This window comes from Xenopus tropicalis, chromosome 2, assembly GCF_000004195.4.
Source record: "Xenopus tropicalis strain Nigerian chromosome 2, UCB_Xtro_10.0, whole genome shotgun sequence".
NCBI classification, from domain to species: Eukaryota; Metazoa; Chordata; class Amphibia; order Anura; family Pipidae; genus Xenopus; species Xenopus tropicalis.
The window spans coordinates 160,700,231-160,726,546 of NC_030678.2; the positions used below are offsets into that span (position 1 = coordinate 160,700,231).

Below are 26,316 nucleotides of genomic sequence, written 5' to 3' on the forward strand. Positions count from 1 at the left end.
GAAGCATTTCTAAAAATTAGAATTATTTGCTTATAATGGAGTCTATGGGAGATGGGCTTCCTGTATTTCAGAACTTTCTGGATAATGGGTTTCCAGATAACGGATTCCATACCTGTACTTACCGACACTTTTGTGAATTCCCCCAAAGAGTTCCTAACAAATAAGCCGACTGGTACAGCATTTGTATAGCAGAATTTGTTGCCCCCCTTACTATGCCCTCTGTTATAGATATATATTGGTTGACTTGTCCTATAGGGAATGCTAAACCATTGCTCACTGTTTCTCATTTCAGTGAACTGTAAAGGCATCCACTGGAGACAGGCCAAAATTTACAAGAATGATGATGCCCCATACGGATGTACTGACCAAATAATAAAGCCTTTCTCATAAAGGTAACGTCCTCCCTGCAAGGCTTTCTCTAAGAACTGCCCACTGTTTCGTTAACAAATATCAGACCCCAGGAAACTAGCTGAGATCATGCTTTTGAAGTAAGTGTATTCTTTTCAAGCTTTAGGAAGAAAGTTACTTTTGATCCCTTTTTTTTGTCCAGCAGTTTCTCATTTATGACTTTTGTGATATATCTTGATGTAAAGTACTGTCAAAGTAATCCCAGGGTCTGTGCGTGCAACTTTGAAGTGTGGGAACAAATGTAAGCTGATTATTGGAAAGAAGCGCAGGAAAAGTAATGAGTAAAACTTTATATGGAGCCAGTAAGGTTTTATATTTTCGAGTGTAACGGAAACATGGAATGTTTATAAAACTGATTGCAGGGGTCTGTGTTTTGTATGTTAGAATTAAGTAGTTGTATCATTATTACATGTCAAACCTTGGAAAATGTGTTCTTTATTCCATCTCAGAAGAAGGTCTACTGCCCACAAAGCTGATTCAAGAAGGACTAGCCCCTAACTTTTTATAATGCCAAATCCACATAATGTTTTTGGGGCATGCCCCTTTGTCAGGTGACCTGACAAAAGGACACACCCCTTTTTGTGGTTTTGGTTTTGTGGTTTTGGCATAATAAAGAGTTAGTTTTGATTGATACTTTGGAGGAAGTGGCTCCCAGAAAACCGGAGGCCTTGGTGTACACGTGCAGTGTCAGACCGGCCAACCAGGATACCAGGAAAACCAGGTATGAGGGGGCCCTCTTGCTTCTAACTATTTGGCCAATTGCATGGTCATTCCTTATTTCTGTATGGGAAAAAGAGATGAAAGGATAGAAAAAAGAGATTTGGATATGTAACCCCTATTTGGCTGTAAAACAGACAAGCGCCAGCTAGGATAGGTTTTGAGCATGGGGTACATAGGACTCAAAACCTCAGATGGGCTTTCGCAAAGTGGAAATATCCCGGGGTGTAGTGCCACTACTACTCACAGTCACAGTATGCAGAGTAAAATAACAAATAATGGATGCCAGAAGGTTCTTGCTGATGAACAAATGATAACTTGGTTTATTGTCAACAATTGTGCACAGGGTTGTTGGAAATTAGTGCACAAGGTTAGCTCATAGCAGTAACACACTCTGAGGAGGATGCCCACCGGTTTATCCCACCTTGGATGAGACTGTGCAGGGTCAAGACACCTGGTCAGCTTGGCACCACTATGGACGGCAGTCGGGATAGATACCTCAGTCCTCAGGTTGAATACCTTTAGCTTTAAGGTGTCCTACAGCTGACTATGGATCAGGGTTTAGGTACTGCCTGTCTTAGGCTAAGGCAACAGTGCCTATATGGAAGGGTACTTTCAGCTAACCTCCAGGTTGGAGCCAAAAACCGCTCTTGCTTCCTTGCCTTAAAGTAGGTGCTCATTTTTGAATTTCTGCCTTGGAGACAAGTGTTGGTTGCATAAAACCCAGTGTAAGGCCAAACAGAGCCTTCTGTAAGCTTCCAGTCAACATAGGGGCTACCAAATAGCCAATTACGGCTCTTATTTGCACCCCCTGGAACTTTTTTCATGCTTGTGTTGCTCCCCAACGCTTTTTTCATTTGAACGTTGCTCATGGGTATAAAAGGTTGGGGGATCCCTGCTATAAGCTTATGTTGTTGCTGTTTATGGATATCTACTCCCTATCCCTGTCTGGGTCTGGAGCACCTGGACCACTTTTCCCATTTGGTGAGTTCTTCTACATTTGGTCCTTTATGTGCACATTGTGTATGATAAGTATCCTTTCAACCATGTTTAAAAGAAATGAGTTAATGCAATTACTGGTTCCACCATAGCATTTTAGCTTAAACAAAACCTACCATCTCATTATTTGCTACATTTGCCATGTACAAGACAAGGTGCATACACAAGAACACCAGAAATAGCTTTAAATGATAAGTTCAGCTGGGTCACTTATTAGTGGAAAAAACACCAGGCTCTCAAGTTATAGTGGGGTTCAGCCAGGTTCCCTAACAGATGCATTGTTAATAAAGGAACACTATACATAAAAATGTTCTTAAATAGATTGCTCTAGAATCTAGATAATAGTTTGTCCAAGGCCGGTTCAATATTAAAGCTCTTTATATTCTGGGGTAAAAAAAATTTGTCACATTTCCATCTGTGGAGTTTGTCTTTCAAAGTGCCAAACTGCACAATCTGGCTTCATCATTTTCAGACTAGTCATTCAATATAAGTGGACAGATGAGAGTAATTCAGATATCAAAGAGCAACTCTATCAATAAGCTTTCTGGGGGACTTTATTTTAATTGCATCACAGACTCAAAGTCATTAGACAGTGTAGGACTCACGTATAATGAGGGGCCTTGACGTGGCACGTGAGCTTACATATTTTGGCCAAAGTGTGGTACTAACACCTCATTTTTTGTAAAAATTATTTTTAAAGGCAAACTAAGCGCTGGCAAACTTTCTTCTTCTTTGTGTATAGGTAATGGTTCTTTATCGTTTATAGCAGCTGGTCAACTCCAGATTGTAGGTTAGACTGAGCGCTGGCACAATTGTGTGTTTCTAGCAGCTGGTCAACACTACAGCGTGGGTTAGACCGAGCGCTGGCGATTTCTTTCTGTGTTTTGTCTATCAATAAACACAGCTTGAAGTGTGTCCATAATAACAGATGTGGACATGGAAAATCTCTGCACTGTTTGGACGTTAAACATATTTTCTCCAGCGCTAAATACACTGATATTACAAGTTAACATTTTAGAATAAAGTCAGCTATAAAGGGAAATTCATTGTGGGTGCCAATGTGCTAGATATGGTGAGATGATGTGTTAGATTCAGCCACTAGAGGTCTCACTGTTAGATCTGTGTATTACCAGAATTGTTGGTAGTAGCAGAGAGTGTGCGGCAGTAATGGCTTCTGTTAGAATCATCTAATAGAGTTTGTGCTGATCCTGAGATCATACCACCTTGATTTGACAACCTATCTTAACACTAAACATCCCCAGTGAACATCATTGATTACCTTAGATCACCTCACCCCGGGCGGTGCCCCAGCAAATCTCTTTGGGTGTCCTGGACAACACATATGAACTATAAAGTAAGATTATATTTACTGTACTGTGCATGCCTGCTATCTGGGCAGCGCAAAGGATCCCAGGGGCATCACACAAGATGGTGGAGCAACTGGCTCAGGGTCTAAGGTTAGCGATGATGTTCACATTGGGGATCCCTGGGGCATCATACAAGATGGTGGAGCAACTGACCCGGGGGCTAAGGTTAGCGATGATGTTCACATTGGGGATCCCTGGGGCATCACACAAGATGGTGGAGCAACTGACCCGGGGTCTAAGGTTAGCGATGATGTTCACATTGGGGATCCCTGGGGCATCATACAAGATGGTGGAGCAACTGACCCGGGGGCTAAGGTTAGCGATGATGTTCACATTGGGGATCCCTGGGGCATCACACAAGATGGTGGAGCAACTGACCCGGGGTCTAAGGTTAGCGATGATGTTCACATTGGGGATCCCTGGGGCATCACACAAGATGGTGGAGCAACTGACCCGGGGTCTAAGGTTAGCGATGATGTTCACATTGGGGATCCCTGGGGCATCACACAAAATGGTGGAGCAACTGGCCCAGGGTCTAAGGTTAGCGATGATGTTCACATTGGGGATCCTTGGGGCATCACACAAGATGGTGGAGCAACTGACCCGGGGTCTAAGGTTAGCAATGATGTTCACATTGGCACCCCCCCCCAGTGAATTTCCCTTTCCTCGTCTTTTAACTAGACCTGCAGCCTAATACTGTGTATGAGTTGATTGTGCGACATCTTTGATAATCTTAGCTATGGCATTTTGAACTGAACGTTCTGTCAGAAGAAGCAGACTTTATTACCACTGGCTGTCTACAGATAATCCAGTTTGGTTAATCTTACCCTTATGAGGATCTGGTGAAACTACTGTTTACCCCCAATTTTACTTTGGGTAATAGGATTAGGAGCAAAAAAGGAAATGTGAGGGTTTGTAAAATAGTCTGGCCATGTTTTTAATTTAGTCCTCACCTACTCTACTTAAAGGAACAGTAACACCAAAAAATGAAAGTGTATAAAAGTAACTAAAATATAATGTGCTGCTGCCCTGCACTGGTAAAAGTTGTGTGTTTACTTCAGAAAGTCTACTATAATTTATATAAATAAGCTGCTATGTAGCCATGGGGGAAGGCATTCAAAGGAGAAAAGGCACAGGCACATAGCAGATTACAGATAAAACACCATTGTATTCTATAGAGCTTATCTGTTATCTGCTATGTAACCTGTGCCTTTTCTCCTTTTTTCCAGCTTGAATGGCTGCCCCCAGGGCTACACAGCAGCTTATTATATAAATTATAGTAGTGTAGCAAACACACCAGTTTTACCAGTGCAGGGCAACAGTGTATTATATTTTTATTACTTTAAAGCTCTTTTTGTAAATTTTTTGCAAATTTTTTGTTGTTACTGTTCCTTTAACTCATCTTTTCTTCTTTTAAGGCACGTAATGCAAATATTGTTCCAAGAAATGGTATGATATTCAATGTGAGAGAATGTGAAGAATTGGATGAAAATTAATTGGATGAAATGGCACCTTCATTTACATTAATGGTGGACTCTGAAAACAGATTTGTAAGCTCAATAGTTACTCCTTAAACATAAAGTAGGAAGTCTTGCTGGAACAAACAGAAACTAACATCTTAAATCCAATGTAATGGCAAGGCTGTGGATACTGAAAGGCACAATCATTTATACAATCATTTATATTGATAGAGATTCTTACAATTACCCATGTTCTATATACAGTTACAAATTTTTATAAAATAAATGTTATCTGGGTACATGAAGTAAGTGGTACCCAAGATATGGGGGTTCCACAAGGGGAAAAAAAAACAAAACTAGCCAGGATAAGTATTTATATGGACACAAATAAAACCAATGGCTCAACATGTCTGTATGGGGAACAGACTACTACATATCAGACAAACCAAACAGGTTTTTGTTTTGGAGTAAACACAAAAGTATATGTTACCAATAATGTGTAATTATTTTGTACTGGTATGAAATCTGTTAGCCAGAAGTTTTGGGATCTAGGGTTCTCCAGATAAGAGGCTTTCTGCAAAGTGAAGTGTGATTACTAGTGATGGGCGAAAAAATTCGCCAGGAATGGATTTGCAACAAATTTCCGTGTTTCAACATTGGCGGATTCTTTTGCGAATTGGGTGTCGAAAAAGAATTGTCTCTCTTATCAAAAAGAATTGTCTCTCTCATCAAAAAGAATTGTCTCTCTCATCAAAAGAATTGTCTCTCTCATCAAAAGAATTGTCTCTTGCGTCAAAAAGAATTGTCTCTCTCATCAAAAAGAATTGTCTCTCTCATCAAAAGAATTGTCTCTTGCGTCAAAAAGAATTGTCTCTCTCATCAAAAAGAATTGTCTCTCTCATCAAAAGAATTGTCTCTTGCGTCAAAAAGAATTGTCTCTCTCATCAAAAGAATTGTCTCTTGCGTCAAAAAGAATTGTCTCTCTCATCAAAAAGAATTGTCTCTCTCATCAAAAGAACTGTCTCTCTCATCAAAAGAATTGTCTCTCTCATCAAAAAGAATTGTCTCTCTCGTCAAAAAGAATTGTCTCTCTCATCAAAAGAATTGTCTCTTGCGTCAAAAAGAATTGTCTCTCTCATCAAAAGAATTGTCTCTTGCGTCAAAAAGAATTGTCTCTCTCATTAAAAGAATTGTCTCTCGCATCAAAAAGAATTGTCTCGCTCATCAAAAGAATTGTTGTGCGTCAAATGTATTGTTGCACGACAAATTTTTTTTTGACATGCAACATTTTCACTGTTTCGCAAATTTTTCACCGTTTCCCAAATCGTTTGAAAGATTTGGAAATTTTTCGGTGAAGCGAAATGGGACAGATTCGCTCATCACTAGTGATTACTATGAAACAATCCAATATTTTTAAAAAAAATGAGATTGTGTTGGAATAAACATGGCATTAAGGGGCAGATTAATTAAACTGTGAGATAAGCTCACTGAAGAAAAAAATCACCAACTTTCTTTTCATTGCAATGGGATTTTTAGAAGCACATTTATCAATGGGTGTAACCTCACCATTTGGTAAATACCCCACGTATTTACCAAATGGTGAGATTACACCCATTGATAAATTGGTTGGTGATTTTTTTCTTCTTTTTTTTCTTCATTTGGTAAATACGTGGGGGGTTTTCACCATTTATTATTAACCAAAACCATGGAAAACACTAATACAAAACTTCATCATCTAAAAGCTATCAAGGCCATGTAAAAGTCAATGGGTTTTTCCCTAGGTAAAATTTATTTGCTTAATTCATGATTTTAGAGGTTTTTTTTTTTTTTTATTTGTAAGTCCACGAAGATTTGTAGGAAAACGTAAAAATGAAAAAGTTGTGGTTTTGTTTTCATTTTCGTTCCACATTTCATATGTACTTTTTCAATTTGGATCTTTTAACAAGTTGACATTCATGGTTTTAGTTGAAATTAATTTATTTGTGGTTTCAAAAAACTCTAAAACCATTAAAATCAGAATGTTGATAAATGTGCCCTAACGAGTCAAAAATTGTTTATTTGTTTAATCAATTAATTAATTGTTTGATTAATGCACCCATTTACTAACATCAAACTTTTTTTTTCAATTCAGATTTTTTAACACTGAAAGTTGTGGCAAAAAAAGTTGCAACTTTTTAAAGATTTACTATGCTTTTAAACAGCTAAAAATCCAAATCTAACAATTCGCAAGTGAAAACTTGCCAAGATTATGTAGAAGTCCTTTTGTCGTCTTTTGACTCAAAACTATAGAGGTTTTGGATTTTTTGAAGTTGCTTTTTGTACAACAATTTGAAATATTTGAGTTTTCAGGGTGATAATTTAAAATTTTACTTTTTTTTAGTTTGTGGAAATGAATTTAGTCAAACTTTTAAAATTAAAAATATGAGAAATGTTTGAGTTTCAGTAAATCAGCTCCTAAATGTCACATATAGGTAATTATATATAGGTAATTATAGATAACAGATTTCTGGCTAATAGATTCTATACCTGTATGGATGCCTTCTTTTAATGCTTACATGTATTCAGTCAGATTCCATTAGGGATACATTACATCATGGATTTAGTTCGGGACTTGGCCAAATCCAAGCCAAATACGACCCAATTGAATTAACAAACACGTTAGGACATTTGGCCAAAGTCCTTGTTAGTGATGAGCGAATCTGTAGCGTTTCGCTTCACCGGAAAATTAGTGAAACGACAGGAAAATTTGCGAAACAGCGAAAAATCCCCGAAACGCTGTTTTTTATGCGACCACACTTAACAAATTTTTCAGTGGCAAATTTTCCCTCAAGTTTCGCAAAACTATTCACCAATGCCGAAATGCGTAAATTTGCTGCAAATCCATGCCTGGCAAAAAAATTCGCTCATCACTAGTCTTTGTGAAAGATTCAGTATTCAGCCGAATCCCCAAAAAGTGGGTTTGTTTTCTTTTACTAATCTGTAGGGTTGCCACCTCTGCCGGCTTTCTTAAGGTCCCCATACACGGTCCAATAGTAGCTGCCGATATGGGTCCCTTGGACTGATTCGGCGGCTTATCGGCCCGTGTAGGGGCAGAAACGAGGGGACTGCCGGACTGATATCTGGCCTAAAATTGGCCAGATATCGATCGGCCAGGTTAGAAAATTCAGTTGAACAGACAGCCCCATTGACGCCAATAAATTTTTTTCACCTACATGCTCCCCAATATCGCCCACCCATAGGTGGGGATATCGGGTGAAGATCCGCTCGCTTGGCGATCTCGCCAAACGAGCGGATATCAACGTGTATGGGGGCCTTTAGCTGGGCAGGGGGCGGGGGTAATGTCATGGGGAGTGGGGAGGAGGAAGGGCAGTGACATCACAGGGTGGGGAGAAGGCGGTGTGGTGACATCACGGGGTGGGGCTATGGCGCGGCGATTCCCTGGTTTTCCTAATTTTGGAAATCAGGCAGGAGGTTGACCCGGGCAGCCCTTCCGAAAACTGGGCTGTCCGGGTCAAAACCAGACAGGTGGCACCCCTACTAATCTGTCATATTTTACTCAGTTTTAAGTGCAGTTTTGAATGCCTTACAGATGAAGCACACTCAGCTTAAACTACTATTCCTTTCAGTTTAACAGAATTCTGGATTCCGTAATTCCGTTTTATTTACAAACGCTCAAACACGAGAATATATGATTTGTGGTGCCAAGAAAATAGGATCATTTTTGGTGAGATCTGGAAACCTCAACATTACTAACATTCAAAACAACCAAACCACCAAAGTTGCAAAAAGTGTATTTTTTTAAGGGGACCTTGACTTTTTTTTCTTAAATGAAAACATCACACAACCTTCAACAATACAACATCTTTGTGTTAAAGTACATGGTATAGCAGGGAATAAATGTGGATTACAGTCAAAAAATATGATAGATTTACAGTACAAATAAACAGAAAGATGGCAAAGGTGTATCAAACAGATCACAGTGATTATTAAAAAAAGAAAAACAAAACCCTGATTTGTCAAATTATAATTGTTTTCTTCACTTCAGACATGCCTGATTCAGTAAGACACTTTGCTTCTTTCAAGGGCTTCTAAACACCATTCTGAACACCCCCATTTTTTAACATATAATTTAGGCCATGTTTTTCTTTTTTTTTTTAATTCTTTTTGGTGGGTACAAAAACATTGTTTCTTACAGAGAACAAGATTAGAAATAATTCGTTTTGGAATGACCCATTGCCTCTGTGGACTTGCTAACATATCTTTCGTAGGGTTGCCACCTCTACCAGCTTTCTTAGCCGGGCAGGGGTGATGTCACGGGGGCGGGAAGGAGGTGGGGCAGTGATGTTGTGGGGTGGAGGCAGGGCTGTGACATCACAGGGGTGGGGCTATGATGTGTATGATCAGCGATTGCCCGATCGTCACGTCAATGTTATTGAGTTCTGCTCAGTTTTCATAATCTGGGAAACTGGGCACGAGGTCCAAAAACTGGGCTGTCCGGGTCAGAACCGGACAGGTGGCAACAGGGCCGGAACTAGGGGTAGGCAGAAGAGGCAGCTGCCTAGGGCGCAACGATTGAGGGGCGCCAGGCAGGAGCCTCTCCTGCCTACCCCTAGTGCTACTTTGTCATTGCCTCCCCCGCTTGTCATTAGCGGCGAAGGCAATGACCGATCTAGGCACTAGGGGCAATTGGCCGACCGGGTTGCCTAGGGCGCCCGGTTGGCTTGGCCCGCCCCTGGGTGGCAACCCTACTTTCATGACCTGGCCATGGAATGCAAGAGTTACATACGCGTGGAACATAGAATGGGAATCAATGAAATTGAAAAGTTGACCCACAAATATTATTTAAAAATAGTTCTGATTTTTGTTTTTGTTTTATTACAGCGATGGAAATTGTACTTATTGCGATGAAATTGTTTCCTACGATGGTTAGAAAAAAGAACCGCGTTGTACTCTAATTTCATTTACATCAGTTTAAAAAGCAAGCATGTCATATTCTCTTTTTTTTTTTCTTCCAAAGAAAAATGTAAATAATTTATTTTTCACAGGATTTACATGTTTATTAATTGTATCACAGTTTTTTTGTTTTTTTTTTTCCTTAAGAGATCTATTTAAACAATCGGATTTTTCCTTTTAAAATCCGTTTTACGTATGGAGTTTCTCGAGATAGCGGTTAGTAATGTCATTGACTTCTATAGCTATTTTCCATCTGTGTTAAAACATAAAGTATTGTCCGTTCTCATCATGGTCTTCACAGTTTTAGGAGCTAACTGACGAGTCTTTTTTTTATGTATTTGTTCCTTCGAGATAAATTTGTTGTTGCTAATACACTCTTTCCCAACCCCTCCCCGCCCCCCCATAAAACTAAATTATGCATTTTTTTTCCTGATATAAAATCTGAGTTTGGGTTTCCGAGCAGAACTCATGCACACATTGTTGCTGATGAAGTTTGGCGCATTTGGACGTACTTCCCGCTCTCAGTAATATTACTAGGTCATCAGTGATTTTCCCATGTTGTAAGTCACAGTCTGTGCTGTATTCCAATCACTCACCACCAGTGTTTTATTAAGGCACTCAATAAATTATTTGGTTTTTATGGTAGGTCCGATGCAATTACAGCCAATCCTGAACTTTGTCTTAATGCAGTTCCAGTGTGTACGGCCTTCGGACAGTCGGGAGTCAGGACGCGGCCATTTTCTCCTATGCTCCCCGTTATGGATAATCTGGCTTTGTTTCTTATGGCTTCAGAAAAGGTCAGCTAAACAAGCAGGAAACAGAAAAAAAAAGCAATAACGTATATTATAGTATCTGTTTTCTTGGAAGAACTGCACACGGGAAAACATCAACTTATATTTACATTAGACATCTGCATTTTCATGTATAAGGGAGACACATGAAATAAAATGGTCGCTTTAGATATAATTTTTGGTCTAACATCATGTATTTTATCAGAAAATTCTGCTTCTATGTATATTGGATATTATTAAGCATGTGTTTTTAGAAGCAGCTTCAGTAATTACCCAGCAGAATACTATAAGACTAGTAGCTCTAATGTTAGCTGCTGACTTATAAATGTAGTATATAGAAATTGACTTTTAAAAAAAATAAAAATAATTAGCTGAGTTAGCACAGATATAGGTTTCTAGACTAATTCAAATACATTGAATATATCCTAATAGCGTAATGACAATGAATGAGATTAAAGGGTTATCGACTTGCTAAAAAAAAATCCCATCCCCAGTGGAGAGAAAATACTCTATTTCTCATAAGGACATATTGAGGTTTATGCAAAAAAAAAAGAACCGGGTATAGTATTTATATCAAACATGGCGAGAAATCCACAGAGACAAGACTTAGAACTAACCCCCTCCCATAACCGCGTCGTTATACTTAGGCAAAAATTTCAATCCTTCTGTATATATGTGCATGTATGGCCACCTCGGGGGGCCACATTGAGGTCCTTTAGTTTTTAAGTCATTTAGTCCAGACTAAAACATTGATTTGCCAAAGTTATTTTTGGCATGTAAATGTGGCCTGTACCCGCGGGTCGGGTGGGTTCGACCTTAAAAGAGAAGGAAAGGCTAAGTCACTTGGGGTTGCCAAAATGTTAGGCACCCCCAAGTGACTTTAATCACTTACCTTGTACCCTGGGCTGATGCCCCTGCTCGGAGAAAACCCGCAGTAGCCCGGGGGGAACCTGTAGCGAGCGCTTCCTTCTTCCATGTTTCTTCTGCCGGCAAAATCCCTGGGCCGGCGCATTAGAGTGAAAAGCCGACTTTGTTGTTAAAGTTCGGCTTTTCACTGTAATGCGCAGCGTGCCAACGCGGATGAAGGAAGTGCTCGCTGCAGGTACCCCGGGCTGATGCAGTTCTCTCTTAACAGGGGCACCAGCCTGGGGTAGAAGGTAAGCGATTAAAGCCACTTGGGGGTGCCTAACATGTTGGCACCCCCAAGTGACTTAGGCTTTCCTTCTCCTTTAATGTGCTGACTTCTGCCTCCAGTGAGCGCCTTGCATAGACTCACGCCTGCACCTTGTATAGACACAGCCCCTTCCATGATGTCATAGCGGGGCAGGTGTGGGTCTATAAATTTGGAGGTGCGCTTGATTAGGGTCGGGTGTGGGTGGTAGAGCAGCTGGATAGGGTCGGAGGTGGGTCGACTTTTGGTCGACCCTTACATCACTAATGTGCAGAGTAGTAGTTCCCTCAGTGTTATCACTGAAACCTGGTCCTGGAATTTTACATTTTAGAACTGTACATTTTAGAATGTTTTCCATTATAAAAAAAATAGGGTCCCATAACTGCAGTTTGCCCCCCCCCCCCCACTCCTACTTAAATTAATTATAGTAACTTTGCATGCACAATTTTACTGTTCTACATAAACTCCTGAGCTTTGCTTGAGCAGATGTAAGTACAAGACTTACTTTTTACAATAAGCATATAGTTTTGAAAAGTCTAATACAATTATGAAAATGAGAAGTAAGATCTAATTAGTTGCTACTGACAACTGCCCTGGTGCAGTTTAACATCTACAGTGTGTTAGTAATTGGCGCTAGAGATCTCCTGCTTGGTTTTTTTGTTGCCAGATATCTACATGAATGAGATGAATCAAAGGCTATAGGATTTCTTTCATCACTTTACTATTTAGTCATGACTGTTACGACTTACTGAAAGCACAGACTTTTTCAAGTATCAAATCTAATAGGTTAGAGATGAAGTACAAGCTTTCTACATCATATTAGCTTTAATTCCAGTATATTTTAGTCTAAGGTTGGTCGGGAATCATATTCACCTGTCAGTGCACATACAGGGTGGACTTTGGTGAAAAAATATGCACTTGACGCTCAGATAACATTGGTGGTTTCTACCCCAGGGTTTTCCCACCCACGGAGTAAATGCCACTTGTGCCGTCAGCCTAAGAGCAACATCTGAAAAGTCTTGGACAATCTAAAAAACTCTCTCTTTTCCTGTCTCACACCCTACTCAACTCCACCCCCATCTTCCTCTTCCTTTTCAAGCCTGCAACAACTTTATTAACATATGACATTTGACATTCTTACTAACATAAACATTCATCCCCAACAGACCCCTGTACAAGCTTCTAGTCAAGATTTTGATACAGACAATGTATTTATGTTGACAACAATTCACTATGAGTCCCCGCAGAACAAAGAAATGGCGCTAGGCCTCTATAGCAAAGGATACAGTAAGTATATTAATAGTTTGTGGGGTCATTTATCACATATGCATTATATGCAGTAAGTATATAGTTTAGAAATGACTCCCACATACTGGGGGTCATTTTAACCAATGGCAAAATAGCACATCTCTTAACTGCTACAAATGTACCCAGTGTTTCTAAAAAAGCCCAAATATGTTTATTTATGCATCAATCTCCTTGGCAATGCCTCCTGGCATAACATACATTTTGTTCCTAAAAAAACAGATATACAATTCATCTGATTTATGTTATATCCCTTACTAGATCTGGATCCAATGCAGTGCCTAATTAGGGATCTCCGCAGGGAAACAACACATGAAATAACCATCTAAATGCAACATATGTCATGACTCTTCTATAGCTCCATATTGAATTAAACTATAAAAAAATGTAGCCACATATGTTAAGCATTTTCAGGTCAGATAATATTGTTCTTAAATGGACAGTATCACCAAAAAGAGAAAATGGCTTAATGGTCTTTCCTGTCATTATCCCTTATAGAGCACGCGGTTGTTATTTGATGATTTTTGCAAGCAAGACCTTACAAGACTCATTGGTGGGTATTGCACCTTCTTTCATTAAGCTGGCGATTTAAAAGAGAAGGAAAGTCATTTTGGCATTTTACTGCCAATAGATTCGCCACATTAGTGCCACCTAGAATGCTATATTTATTCTGCAGAAAGCACTACCATACCTGAGTAAAGAGCCCTAGACACTTTCTCTGTTTGTTTAAGATTGCAGCTGCCATTTTTAGTAGCTTTTTGCTGCAGCACTAGTGGTTATAGCTCAGATTACACATTCCTAAGGTGGGGGAGTGAATTTTATGAATTCTTGTGGGAGGGGGGAGCAGGAGAGGGGATAGAACTATTCTGGCCCCTGGAATGAAACATTTTTCTAAGAGAGGAAGTCAGATATCCTAAGAACATGTTTACAAAAAAGGAGACTAAAAATCCTGTGTTTCTTTTGATAGAGGACTCAACGTTTCTGTGAGTGCTTATGGCTGTTTTTACATAGACCTTTCTGATAAAGCTTACTTAGTTTATACCTTTCCTTCTCCTTTAAAAGAAAATTATTTACAAATGTGCTCCGCATCTCCAGTGAACAGACAAAGCATGGGGTTAATGCTAGCTTGTTTGTTGTCTAACAAAGGGAAATTAAAGAAATCATACACTTTAGTACTACATAAGCAGGATATGGGGTTGTAATGATAATAATATAATATTCTGTACTTGCTTTGCTCAGATATTAAGGGTTTCTCCGATAGATATAATTCCTCTTGTGATAAAATGATTTCTTTGCTATACATTGCTATTTTTCCAAGCTTTTCCTATTGATAAAGAATTTCAATTACATTTCGATATCCTTTTCTTGGCTCAGACCCGATGAAATCTGTAATTTCCTATTAAGGGATGGGAAACTACTTTTAACAAATTACAAAGAATAATGGATTTCTGTTAACAAATTTGGCAAAGCTATACAGGTTTTAAAAGCTTTATACATTTTCTATTCCATCCTCGATGAAAAGCCATCACAATGCATCACTGTAGTAAATGTTCCTACTTTGATGGTCAATAATTGCAAATTTGTCATCAATAGCCGGAGGGAAATTGCCCAAGCAAATGAATTATAAATCTCTGATATACTCCGGGTCTGTTTTGAGCCACTTGGATATCGGAAATGTCAGATACTTATTATACATTTTGCATTGGATGCAGTAGATTTTGATGGACATAGAATAAGTCAAGGGTTCAGTGGTACAAGCTTCTCGGTTTCGCCAAACATTAGTGAAATAAGCTGTAAACCAATTTACCATATTAGGATTGTAATTACTTCATCTTTATACTATGACTAATGCTACCCAACCTGCTTTGCTGCAGTGTCACAATAAGCCTAGAAGAGAAGCGTTACATAAAGATTCTTCTATCCATAATAAGGATTTCCATTAGGGTTAGAGTTGCCACCTGTCTGGTTTTGTCATGGGGGGGGGCAGGAAAGAGGCAGGTACATGACGTCGCGGGCCAATGAGGAGGCAGGGCCATGATGTTGTGGGGGCGGGGCTGTGACGTGGTGATGTTACTGAGTCCAGCCTGGTTTTCCTAATTTGGGAAACTGGGCAGGAGGTTTTGACCTGGACAGCCCTTCTGAAAACCAGCTGTCCGGGTGAAAACCTCCTGCCCAGATTCCCAAACGTCATGTCCCTGCCTCTTTCTCGCCCCATGATGTCACTCTTGCCCCATGCCCGGCTAAGAAAGCTGGCAGTGGTGTCAACCCTAGTTAGGGTACATTTTCAAAAACGTTTTTTGCGCTGAGAGTATAATGTGCTGCACTCTTATAAAGTACAGGTATAAGAAATGTTACCCAGAATGCTCTGGAACTGGGGTCTTTCCGTAATATGTATCACTATTTTTTAGGTCTATTAAAAAACAATTTTTTTTGCCGCGCAACATTTTCTTTGAATTTTGCTCAAATAAAGACCAATTCATGTTACTTTCACCTATTTTGGTGATACTTTCCCTTTAAAATATTTTCAAACCCTATGCTCCAAGGGTGCAGAGTAAAATAAAAAAAAAGGTACTGAACAATTCATATTTCTCACATCTAAAATGAGCTGTATTTAAAAAAGATTATGGATATTTTATTATACAGTACATACAATAATCCGGGTCAAAACCTCCTGTCCGGTTTCCCAAATGAGGAAGAATGGGCAGGCCAATCACCGATTGCAGCGTCATAGCCCCGCCCCCTGTGATATCATGCCCCCACCTACTCCCCTCCCCACAACGTCACAGTCTCGCCTCCTCCCCCTGCTGCCTGCCCAACTAAGGCAGAGGTGGCAACCCTAGTTCCTATGCCTATACAAAAATAGAAAAAGTTACCATATCTTTTTTTTAAAAAAACTAAATTAATAAATTATTTTTAAAAATGAGTTATATTAAAAAAACTCAAATTTAAAATGTAAAAACATGAAAAAACAAAATGCAGTGACATCATATTTTCCCATATTTTTGAAAAATAGCTTGAACTTTGTGCATGAACTTTTAGCATGAATTTTTATATTTCAGATTTGGAGTTTCAAATTCGAATTGGCGAGTTTTGCTGCAAAAAAAACTAGAATTGGGCTAAATTTCTAATGTTGATAAATGACCCCCGTCAAGTGGGAAAAATGTTCTTTACTAAACCAAGCAAAAAAGGAGACTAATTCCCACTTGAATCACCCCAGAAGAAAAATAATCCAACTGGAATTATATCATAATAAGAAAATCAGATTTATGATATGCCCATATAGATTTTCAAAAAAACAAACCGTTAATACCATGCTGCACGGCAGATAGGGGCCCTATCTCCCAAAATCTAAAGTACAATTTATACAATATATTACAACACAAATAAAAACCATGCCCTCAAAGTGTATGGCTGATGTTTTATGAATCCACTGAAGTATATGGCTGAGGTTGAGAGATCCAGTTAGGCTGTGCTGAAGATTGGAAGTCCTATAAACCTAGTGCTGTCTGTGTACCATTTACAAACACTTGCCTAGCATTGTCTAGTTCCTGGATAATAAACCATATCCAATGTATTATCCGGGGGGGGGTGGCCCTTAGTACCTATATATATTTATGCAATATATTTTATAGAGACCTACATTGTTCAGGGGCATAGTTTTTCTTTAATTGTCCAGAGCCACAGCTGATTTTATCCCAGGTTTGCTCTATGGACCCAGCTTCCCTATACAGCAGGACAGGGTAGTACTGTATATGTACTGAAGGTTCTGAATTGAACCTATCATGCTTAACAATTACACTGTACATATATGCAATTCCATGATGCCAGCGCTGTCCAACTTTTATGGTACCAAGGGACGGGATTTTTTTGGCCTACATGGTGGAGGGCTGATAATGGAAGCCTGTTTTGACCACTCCCTTGTTTAAACCACACCCACTTTAAACCACTTCTATGTTACCACAGCTTTTAAGACCATACCCACATTAAAGGTGGTAGCACACCAAAAAACTAAAACATATTGGTGCTCACTGCAGGGGTATCACCCTTCACTCATGTGTGAAAAAAAGCTTATTATGTCATATTAAGCCACACCTTTAAATCCATATGGCTCCTCCTCTCTTGTGGGTAACACAGCAACCCCCAGCATATTATTACAGACCTTAGAGACCCCCTAACAACTATTTCCAAAGGCTAACAAAATCCCAGAACAATCCCTGCCAGGCTCACTTCCCACAGGCAACATAGGGCAGGCAGAGTATGGCACACACAGGCAGGACAGAGCAATGCAGGCCAAGTATGGCACACACAGGGAGCAAAGGACAAACATAATATGGTACACACAGGCAGAGCAGGGCATGCAGGGTATGGCACACACAGAAGCACAGGGCATATATGGTATGGCACTCACAGGCAGCAAAGGGCAGGCAGAGTATGGCACACACAAGCAGAGTATGGCAGACAGGGTATGGCACACAGAGGCAGCATAGGGCAGAGTATGGCACACACAAGCAGGGTAGGGCAGGCAGAGTATGGCACACACAGGCGGAATAGGACAGGTAGATTATGGCATACACACACAGCATAGGGTAGGCAGAGTATGGCACACACAGGCAGCATAGGGTAGACAGAGCATGGCACACACAGGCAGCATAGGGCAGGCAGAGTATGGCACACACTGGCAGCATAGGACAGGCAGAGTATGGCACACACAGGCAGAGTAGGGCAGGCAGAGTATGGCACACACTGGCAGGACAGGGCAGGCAGAGTATGGCACACACAGGCAGAATAGGACAGGTAGATTATGGCACACACAGGCAGAATAGGACAGGCAGAGTATGGCACACACAGGCAGCATAGGACAGGCAGAGTATGGCACACACAGGCAGCATAGGGAAGGCAGAGTATGGCACACATAGACAGCATAGGGCAGGCACAGTATGGCACACACAGGCAGGATAGGGCAGGCAGAGTATGGCACACACTGGCAGCATAGTGCAGGCAGAGTATGGCACACACACGCAGGGTAGAGCAGGACAGACAGAGTAGGGAAGGAGACAGGGAAACCTATTATGACTACGCAAGTAACTGATCATGACCACTCCAAGATGAACAGCTTGTCCTACAGTAGATGCAGTGGTACAATGCCAGCACTGTTCTACAGTCTGTCTAAGGAGTAAACAGGTGCACAAGGTATGAACAACACAGGGGCTTACAGGTGTGAACAGTGCAAGAGCTTACAGGTATGAATAATACAGGGGTTTACAGCCTGAATCTGAGGTGTGGATATTACAGGGGCCAGTTAACCTCAGTACTGATACCATTTAAAGCCTACACAAAGGTAAGCAGTCAGACAGATGAGGGGCTACACAAGGGGGGCCATAGGCTGCCAGTTGGACAGCACTGAGCTATAACATAAAATGATAAGTATATTAATCTAAAGACATGGCTATGAGTTTATAAGTAAACCCGACAGATTATCTGCCCGCATCTTTGAAATGGTTGGAATCGGATGTCTGAGTCACACATCACGGCACAAACGCACGATCAAGCAGTCACGGTGGAAAAAAAAAATAGCGGCCTGCCATGTGTGTAAATTCAACAGAAATGAAGTGAAATGCTGCAGTGATCATAAACTTTAGAAAACCAACATACTTTTACAGTAATGTATACTGAAGGAGAATAGCCCTGTTTTTGATGATCTGCAACAACCTTGCACTTTCTTCACCTGGAACGTAAACACAGCAACACGACGCTTAAGGTAAAGAACCACAATGTTTTGTTGCAGAATGGAAATGATGCCAATAGCAGGATGCTGGCCAACCACATACATTTAACACTTGCCTTCCTTTGAATGCAACTGATTAAAGGGAAAGGTTAACAAAAATCTGCAATCAGTGAGCAATAAAGAAGCGTGGGCCGGAGAAACCAGATCGGCACAAGTTCTGAAGCTGGTAGCAGCTTGTGGGATGTGTAGGCACTCCTGTAATCAGACATGGCGCCATTTCATAGGATATAATATTAATTGATTTGCACCTACTAATTGGGCTCACATTACTGGTGCACGCCATTCATTTTTTGCTGAGAAAGGTGTGACTATGTGGCTAATGCTTATTGGTATTCCACACCCCACAAATGAACCATTTCTATCTACTCTGCACCCAGCAGAACTATACATGGTGACTGAGGTAGTGTCTAACCTGTGCTGGGCAGGGGGCATGACAATGTTATCTCTTATGATGTTATAATTTACCATTAAGACTACTAATTCCAGAACTATCTCAATCTATCATTAGAGGAGACATATCCTATAAAAATGAACAATGTTCCAGGGAATTATACTCCTCTAGATATAGAAGGATTGTGCTAAAAATGTTGTGTTTTGGACTGATTTATTGAGAAATTCGCCCAAAACCCCACTAGCCCCGCCCATCCATTTCACTTCCTGCTGACTGATTTCTCTGGATGAGCTGGGGAGCCAGCGGCCCTCAGTACACTGCACTGTAGGATAGGAACCAATCAGCAGCTAGGCTGACCTGATAGGAAACTGAAGCCTGTCTGTGCTTGTGTGAGTGCAGGGCTGTGATTGGCTCTCCCCCTCCTACTGTGCTTCTGGCAGGGGCCTTTAGGACACGCCCACTCTTCATTTCAACTCGGACAGTGATATGATCTATAGGGAGCTCCAATAAAGGGGCCATTGTTACAGATAGGATTAATATTTAGCCCAAAAGGAAACCAGCACCGTATATTATAATATTATATATAATTGCCTACAAAATTAGGGTTTTTCCCATTTATCCAATATGTCTCCTTTAAAAAAATAGCAAAAAATTAGTGGACAGGACCAAACATTACAATTCATGGTTTGATATAAAGTAATACGGTTCATCAAATTATATTATTTTAGCTACCCTTTCCCTTTAAAACTGTTCATGCATCGAGATGATGATGAAAAATGCAGAGCTAGCACAGGAATGATCATAATGAACCCATGGCTGGCTGCTGTTACAATAGGATTGGGACCAGCCTGGAGATGAAAGGCCATGCAATGATATTTAAACAAAAAACTGGTTTGGAGTCATCATTAAAACACCAATCGCCTATTAGAAATGTTAAATGCCTGCCTGTAAAAATAACATTTTCTTCATAAAGTCAAAAGGTCTAAGCCAAGCAGAAATTGGCAGAGCATCAAGGGATTGGCGTTGACTGCTTTAGTGGTTTCTGTGCCAACTTGTGACTCATGCTGTGAATAATGGAACCGTTAAGATATTTTCATGATTTACACTTGGGTACATCCGACCAAGAAATTCTGTCTGCTAAAGTCAGAATGAATCTATATGCATGTTGCATAATGAGACAAGACAATTAAGGGTTCTCTGAAGAAAACAATATGCCAAGTTGAAGTCAGCATCAATTAAATCAGATTAACAAAGAACTTTGCAGATCTTGATTCTCCTCAGGATTTGTCAATGAATTCTCTGGGCATGCGTCCTAGGTCTATAATCTACTCTACAATCTACCTGCCTATTTATTCACAAGTACATACAGTGTCGGACTGGGGGGCCAAGGGCCCACCCAAAATCCTTAGATCTTAGGCCCACATTCCCCTTCTCTGCCTCTTAATTACATACTATTATCTACCCTTTCCTCCATTTTTTCTGTTTCTTCTCATATAGAAATGAGTAATGGCCATGGTATAGACATACAAAGTTGGGTGGGCAGGAGGGCCCACTGACACCTGGGCCCACCGGGAGTTTTCCTGGTATCCTAGTGGGCCAGTCCGACACTGATTACGTATCACTATACAGTTTTCACAAATAAATGGCAAATAATGTGAAGAAAAGACCATCAAAGATTGTAGGGCTCCTATCGTATATGGGCAACAAAAAAAGCCTAAAATGGCAGTATAGACATCCTCACCACTTTTCTTCTCCACTTTTTTTGTCCTTATGAAATAAATAATATCCCCACCTATATCTTTGTTTAACATTTATATACATAATACATCTAAATTAAAAATCCAGAGATGCATATATATGTAATATGCCCAAAGGCCAACCAATACTGTATGGTTAATATGTATCAGTATCGACATCACAAAACAGAAGACATTTAGGAAAGCTTGCACAGTATATGGCTACACAAATGTATATTTGTTTATAAAAATATCACCCCCAATATCTCAATTCACTTTATGTGGTAGGTCTTTCGCTAAGAAATATTTTAGATTGCAGTGCCAACTGTAGCAACTGTCCCAGTTATGCCCATAATAATTTGCTAGGGGCCCTGACACACTAGTTGATGTGCCCAGAGTTTATATATAGTAATCTCTGTACTAGCATATGAAAACACAGAAGTATGAGAATCACCATTCCATATCAGCCACTACTTATGTCTTATAACCCCTCGATGGACAACTGATCAACCAAGATGCAAGTATAGTGCAGGGGATTTATACATGGGCATATCTCTATCTATATTGATGTATTCTTTTCTAAAAGTTAAGAATTTCTTTCAACTTTGGCCTTGTGCATTTCTTATTAGAAGTAAATAAATTAGAATTTGCTCTTCAGGGTGAAAGACAAAGTGCAGGTTTGTCCGTATTTGACACAACCACATATTAATGGTGCATAAATGTTTAATGTTTTGAATGGTGAATGGTGTTCATAATAATGCTATGAATAGCCAAAGTAATGAGGCATCTCTAAGATAACTACTAGGCTACAGACAATATTGACTTGGACTGTTGTATTTTATGTTGATATTTCCATTTTGTATGTCTGTTTTTCGCCTCAAAGTATGTTTTTGCCAAGGCTGGAATTTTCTTTGTATAATAGAGTGCATTTCTATTTAGCAAGACTTTTGTTTCTCTTATCCTGTCTTATCATAGTGTTCTATCAGCATATACATGGGTTTGGGAATATACTCCATTATGAAGATAAAATTAAGCAAATGTTTTACTTTACAAAACACTGCATATATCTATACATGTAGAATAAGCTCTGCAAGTGTTAAGCCATAGCTACTGGTGGGCGATGCCCCCAACAATTGGTGTTCCACTTGGAACCACTTATTATCTTCATTGGGCCTTTAGAGTGAATTTACAGGTCCACATCTCAGCTGACTGTTATCATGTGCTTTAAAGGAGAAGGAAAGTCATTTTGGCATTTTACATTTTGGCTCTTAAAGGAACAGTAACACCAAAAAATGAAAATGTTTTAAAGTAATTGAAATATAATGCACTGTTGCCCTGCACTGGTAAAACTGGTGTGTTTGCTTCAGGAACACTACTATAGTTTATATAAATAAGCTGCTGTGTAGCCTCCTTTTCAAAGGAGAAAAGGCACAGGTTACATAGCAGATAACAGATAAGACACCATTGTATTCTACAGGGTTTATCCGTTAGCTGCTGTATAACCTGTGCCTTTTCTTCTTTTGAATGGCTGCCCCCATGGCTACACACCAGGGTTTATATAAACTCTAGTAATGTTTCTGAAGCAAACACACAACTTTTACCAGTGCAGGGCAGCAGTACATTATAGTTTAATTTCTTTGAAATATATACATTTTTTGGTGTTACTGTTCCTTTAATAAACATTGCCCATATTGGTCTATTTTACATGGAAAGGTGCTTATGTTTTGTCAACCTAACCTAAGATGATCCTGGAATGCATGTCCAGATTGTGGTGTCTTTTTATCAAACATGGCACTACATAGGCCTGTATAATGAACTACCATCATTTTGAAAACTATGTAAGACAAATAGTCAGTTTTAAAAATGTAGAATATACATTGCCTATAACAGTAACATATTTCTTTCACAAACTATAAAACTGATTTCATCTAAAAAAAAACTTATTCTTGAAAAATACTATTTTCTAAATATAAATATAAGTTAAAAATATTTGATTAAAAAAATAGGTCTAAAATTGTGAATGTACATTTTCGAGATGTAATTTATCTGTGGAATAGTTGTAGCTCTATTTAAGCCTCTTTTTGTCTACAGAAACAATGCAGATGTCTATTGGCAACACTGTACAACTGGACCTCTGCAGCCAAAAAATACAGAACCACTGAGCACTGACTTATTCCAATAGAAAGCTTTGTTTCAGAAGCAAGCAGAACCACTGGACAGACAGGTCACGACACTGCGTTGCACATCGCATTACCCACTCACTGTAGTAGACCCTAGGTCCTACCCCTAAATCTTAACACTCTCGGTTCCATATACGTTGTAACCTTCTCTATAAGTTGCTAAATTCTGGGTATTCTGCGAGGAAGTTGTTTTAAAATTCTGTGCACTCTTTGCCACCTTCATTCGTTTCGCCTCTGCCCTTGACTTGTAACAGAACTCTATCAAAGCCACCAGCATTGCCAAGCCCAGGCCTCCAACCAGAATGTAGAAAACTCCCGCAACGTTGCTCAGGCTTAACGCGCTTGTCTTGTCCTACAAATACAAAATGAACACAATTAGCACGGCCCTGCTTATAAAATGAAGGATCAAGTACAAAAACAAGGGCAACTGGGCTACATTTTGGCTGTCAATATTCACGTGTATCGATACGGTATCACTTTAAAAAAACATTTACACATATTGCAGAATTTGCTAATATAAAGTCATATCAATTGTGTTACCAGTACTTTAGAATGTAATCAGTCACTCGCCAACAGTAAAAACATTGTTACCTCTGTTAACTGTACACTGCAAATATTTTTTGTGCCTTTTTATACATTTATACGTATCATTTTATAGATATACTTTGGATATATACTTATTTTGATGAACTGTAGACAATGGTGTTTATTGACAGAATAATGACATTATCCTTGTGCAATAAGATATTGCTGTTACCTGACATCAGTCTCCAACTAGAGGACACCATATAGTAATACAATGCCATTTGTCTCCAGGTATTGGATAGCCTGTTCTTAATTTTCATATATGATCATTAATACATTGTTCTACTTTTTTTAGTGTTCATTTTTTTTATAAAACAAAAGCAAAAACTAGAACCTGAAATAAATATTTTCTTAAAAATTCTATATTACAAAGAACATTTGCCTAATGTAAGATATAATGCTAAGCAACTTTCCAATATAGATTCAATTTTCAATGGTTTTATGGTATATGTACATATTATGCTGTAAAAAGCATTTGTGTGTCTTGTTGGGGGGTGAAATAATAAGCCAGGCGTGGATAAGCATAACTAAACCCAAACTAATGGTGATAACAAAACCCCTAAATTATAACAATATCGGTATAAATGAGGAGTGAATTCATGATAACGTAAAACTCCAATTAGTGAAAAACGGCTCGTACCAATCAAAACAGTTGAGGTCCGGGTGTAAAAACCCCGGACCTTTCGCCAGTGCTACAAAGGAACACAGAAATCAAGTTAATAAGCAGTGAATTTCCACGTTTCGCCGTTGGGGGATTTTTTCAAGACATGGGCGTCAAAATTTGCGTCAAAAATTGTCGGGCGCGGCAAAAAATTGTTGTATGCATAAAAGATATGACGCACGGCTAAAAAAATTGACGCATGCGTTTGTTTTTTACCACGCCCGTCGTTTTTTTGCAGCGGCTTTGTTTTTTTGCACCTGTGTCATTTTTTTGATGCACAACATTTTTTCAGTTTCATGAATTTTTCGCCATTTCCGTAAAATTCAGAATTTTCCGGCAAAACGAGATAGATTAGCTCATCACTACTTTCGAGTCATGGCAGGACCTGTCTTCTGCAACATTGTTTGGGCAGTGCTGACAGAGACAGATAAATGCTGCTTTCAATCGTATTTACTAGTAATGAGCGAATCTGTCCCGTCCCAAATTTGTCTCAAAACTAAGAAAAATTTGTGAAACAGTGAAAAATTTGCACCTTTTTTGAATTGACCGCTCCCTTTTTTGACGCAGACCGCAAATTTTCACAGCAAAATTTTGCGGAACAATTCACCAATGGCGGAATGCGGAATCCACGCTTGTCGAACAAATCCACTCATCGCTAGTGTTTACAAACAATTTTAAAATAACAACAAGAAATTGAATACTTTGTGGAAAGTGACTTAGAATTACACTGTATTTAATTAGGAAAAAAATACTTTGGCCTTTACAATACTTTAACTTGGTATTATGTCCTACATGTTATTGCTCTATTTTATGGGAATGGATTTCGCTTTAGTAAAACCTAGGGGCAGATTTACCAAAGCACGAATTCGAATCCCGAATGGCAAAAATTCGGATTGGAAATAAAAATGTTGCCGTCTTTTCGTCGACGTCGCAACTTTTTCATATTTTGCACTACTTTTTCGTCATTTTGTGCGACTATTTCATCGCCGTCGCAATTTTTTCGTATTGAAACGTATTGTAAACGGCGGAAAAACCAATCCAATTTTTTCGCAACGACGACAAAAAAGTCACGGAAAATATACGATAAAGTCGTGACGCCGACGAAAAAGTCGCGAAAAATACGTCAAAATCGCGATAGTGACGAAATAGTCGCAAAAATACAGAACATTACGAAAAAAACGCATTCGGACGCATTCGAAGCGTTCGTGCCTTAGTAAATCTCCCCCCTAATCTCTAACACTTCTTTTTAACCATGATTATATTTTTAAATTACTATTTAGGCAGTTGTTTTTTTCACAGGTTATATTTCCATAAGTTTTCCATTACTACACTTCTATTGTAATTTCTTCATTTTGCCACCATCTTTTCAAACTGAAACAATTCATTACATAATACAGAAAGGAGCTTTTCCAAATCTGAATCGCTCTATTAACCCTTATTGCATTCATTTAAACCCAGTCCCCAGGTCCTCCAGACTTGTAGCACCTTATAAAACAGAATGGTGTTGGACTGGTCAAAGTGGCCATACACATCCTGACAAACTGACACATTTGCTTTGATAAATGTGTGAATAGCAGTCGGGAAAGTGTTTATTAATTGTGAAAAAATTGAACTGCAGGGAATCATTTAGGACCCCCCCAGTTTAAAGTCTAGTCAATCATCTCCTATGATTTATAAAACTATATTATATATTATGCAAGGTTTTTTCTCTAGTATGTACTGTAAATACAGTTTTACCAACAATTCTACTAAATTTCCAAACTTAATTACTAGAGATGGGTAATTTTCCTTTGCCCAATTTTTTTGC

The 26,316-nt window shown here is 39.3% G+C and overlaps 1 protein-coding gene across 5 annotated transcripts in view; it reads right to left on the reverse strand.

Annotated features, from left to right (window-relative positions):
- Positions 1-8,725: 8,725 nt before the first annotated feature.
- gria4 (glutamate receptor, ionotropic, AMPA 4) overlaps positions 8,726-26,316 on the reverse strand; it is a 200,926-nt gene continuing 183,335 nt past the window's right edge. For 2 of the 5 annotated variants that reach the window (XM_031895621.1, XM_031895620.1), the window contains exons 15-16: positions 23,481-23,615; positions 8,726-10,706 (exon numbers count right to left, since the gene is read on the reverse strand). In XM_031895621.1, coding sequence (XP_031751481.1) covers positions 10,542-10,706; positions 23,481-23,615 — 300 coding nt within the window. In that variant the 3' untranslated portion in view covers positions 8,726-10,541. Of the gene's footprint in view, positions 10,707-18,823; positions 18,897-23,367; positions 23,616-26,316 lie in introns of all 5 variants that reach the window. The other 3 variants (XM_031895623.1, XM_031895622.1, XM_031895624.1) reach the window with 2 other exon arrangements.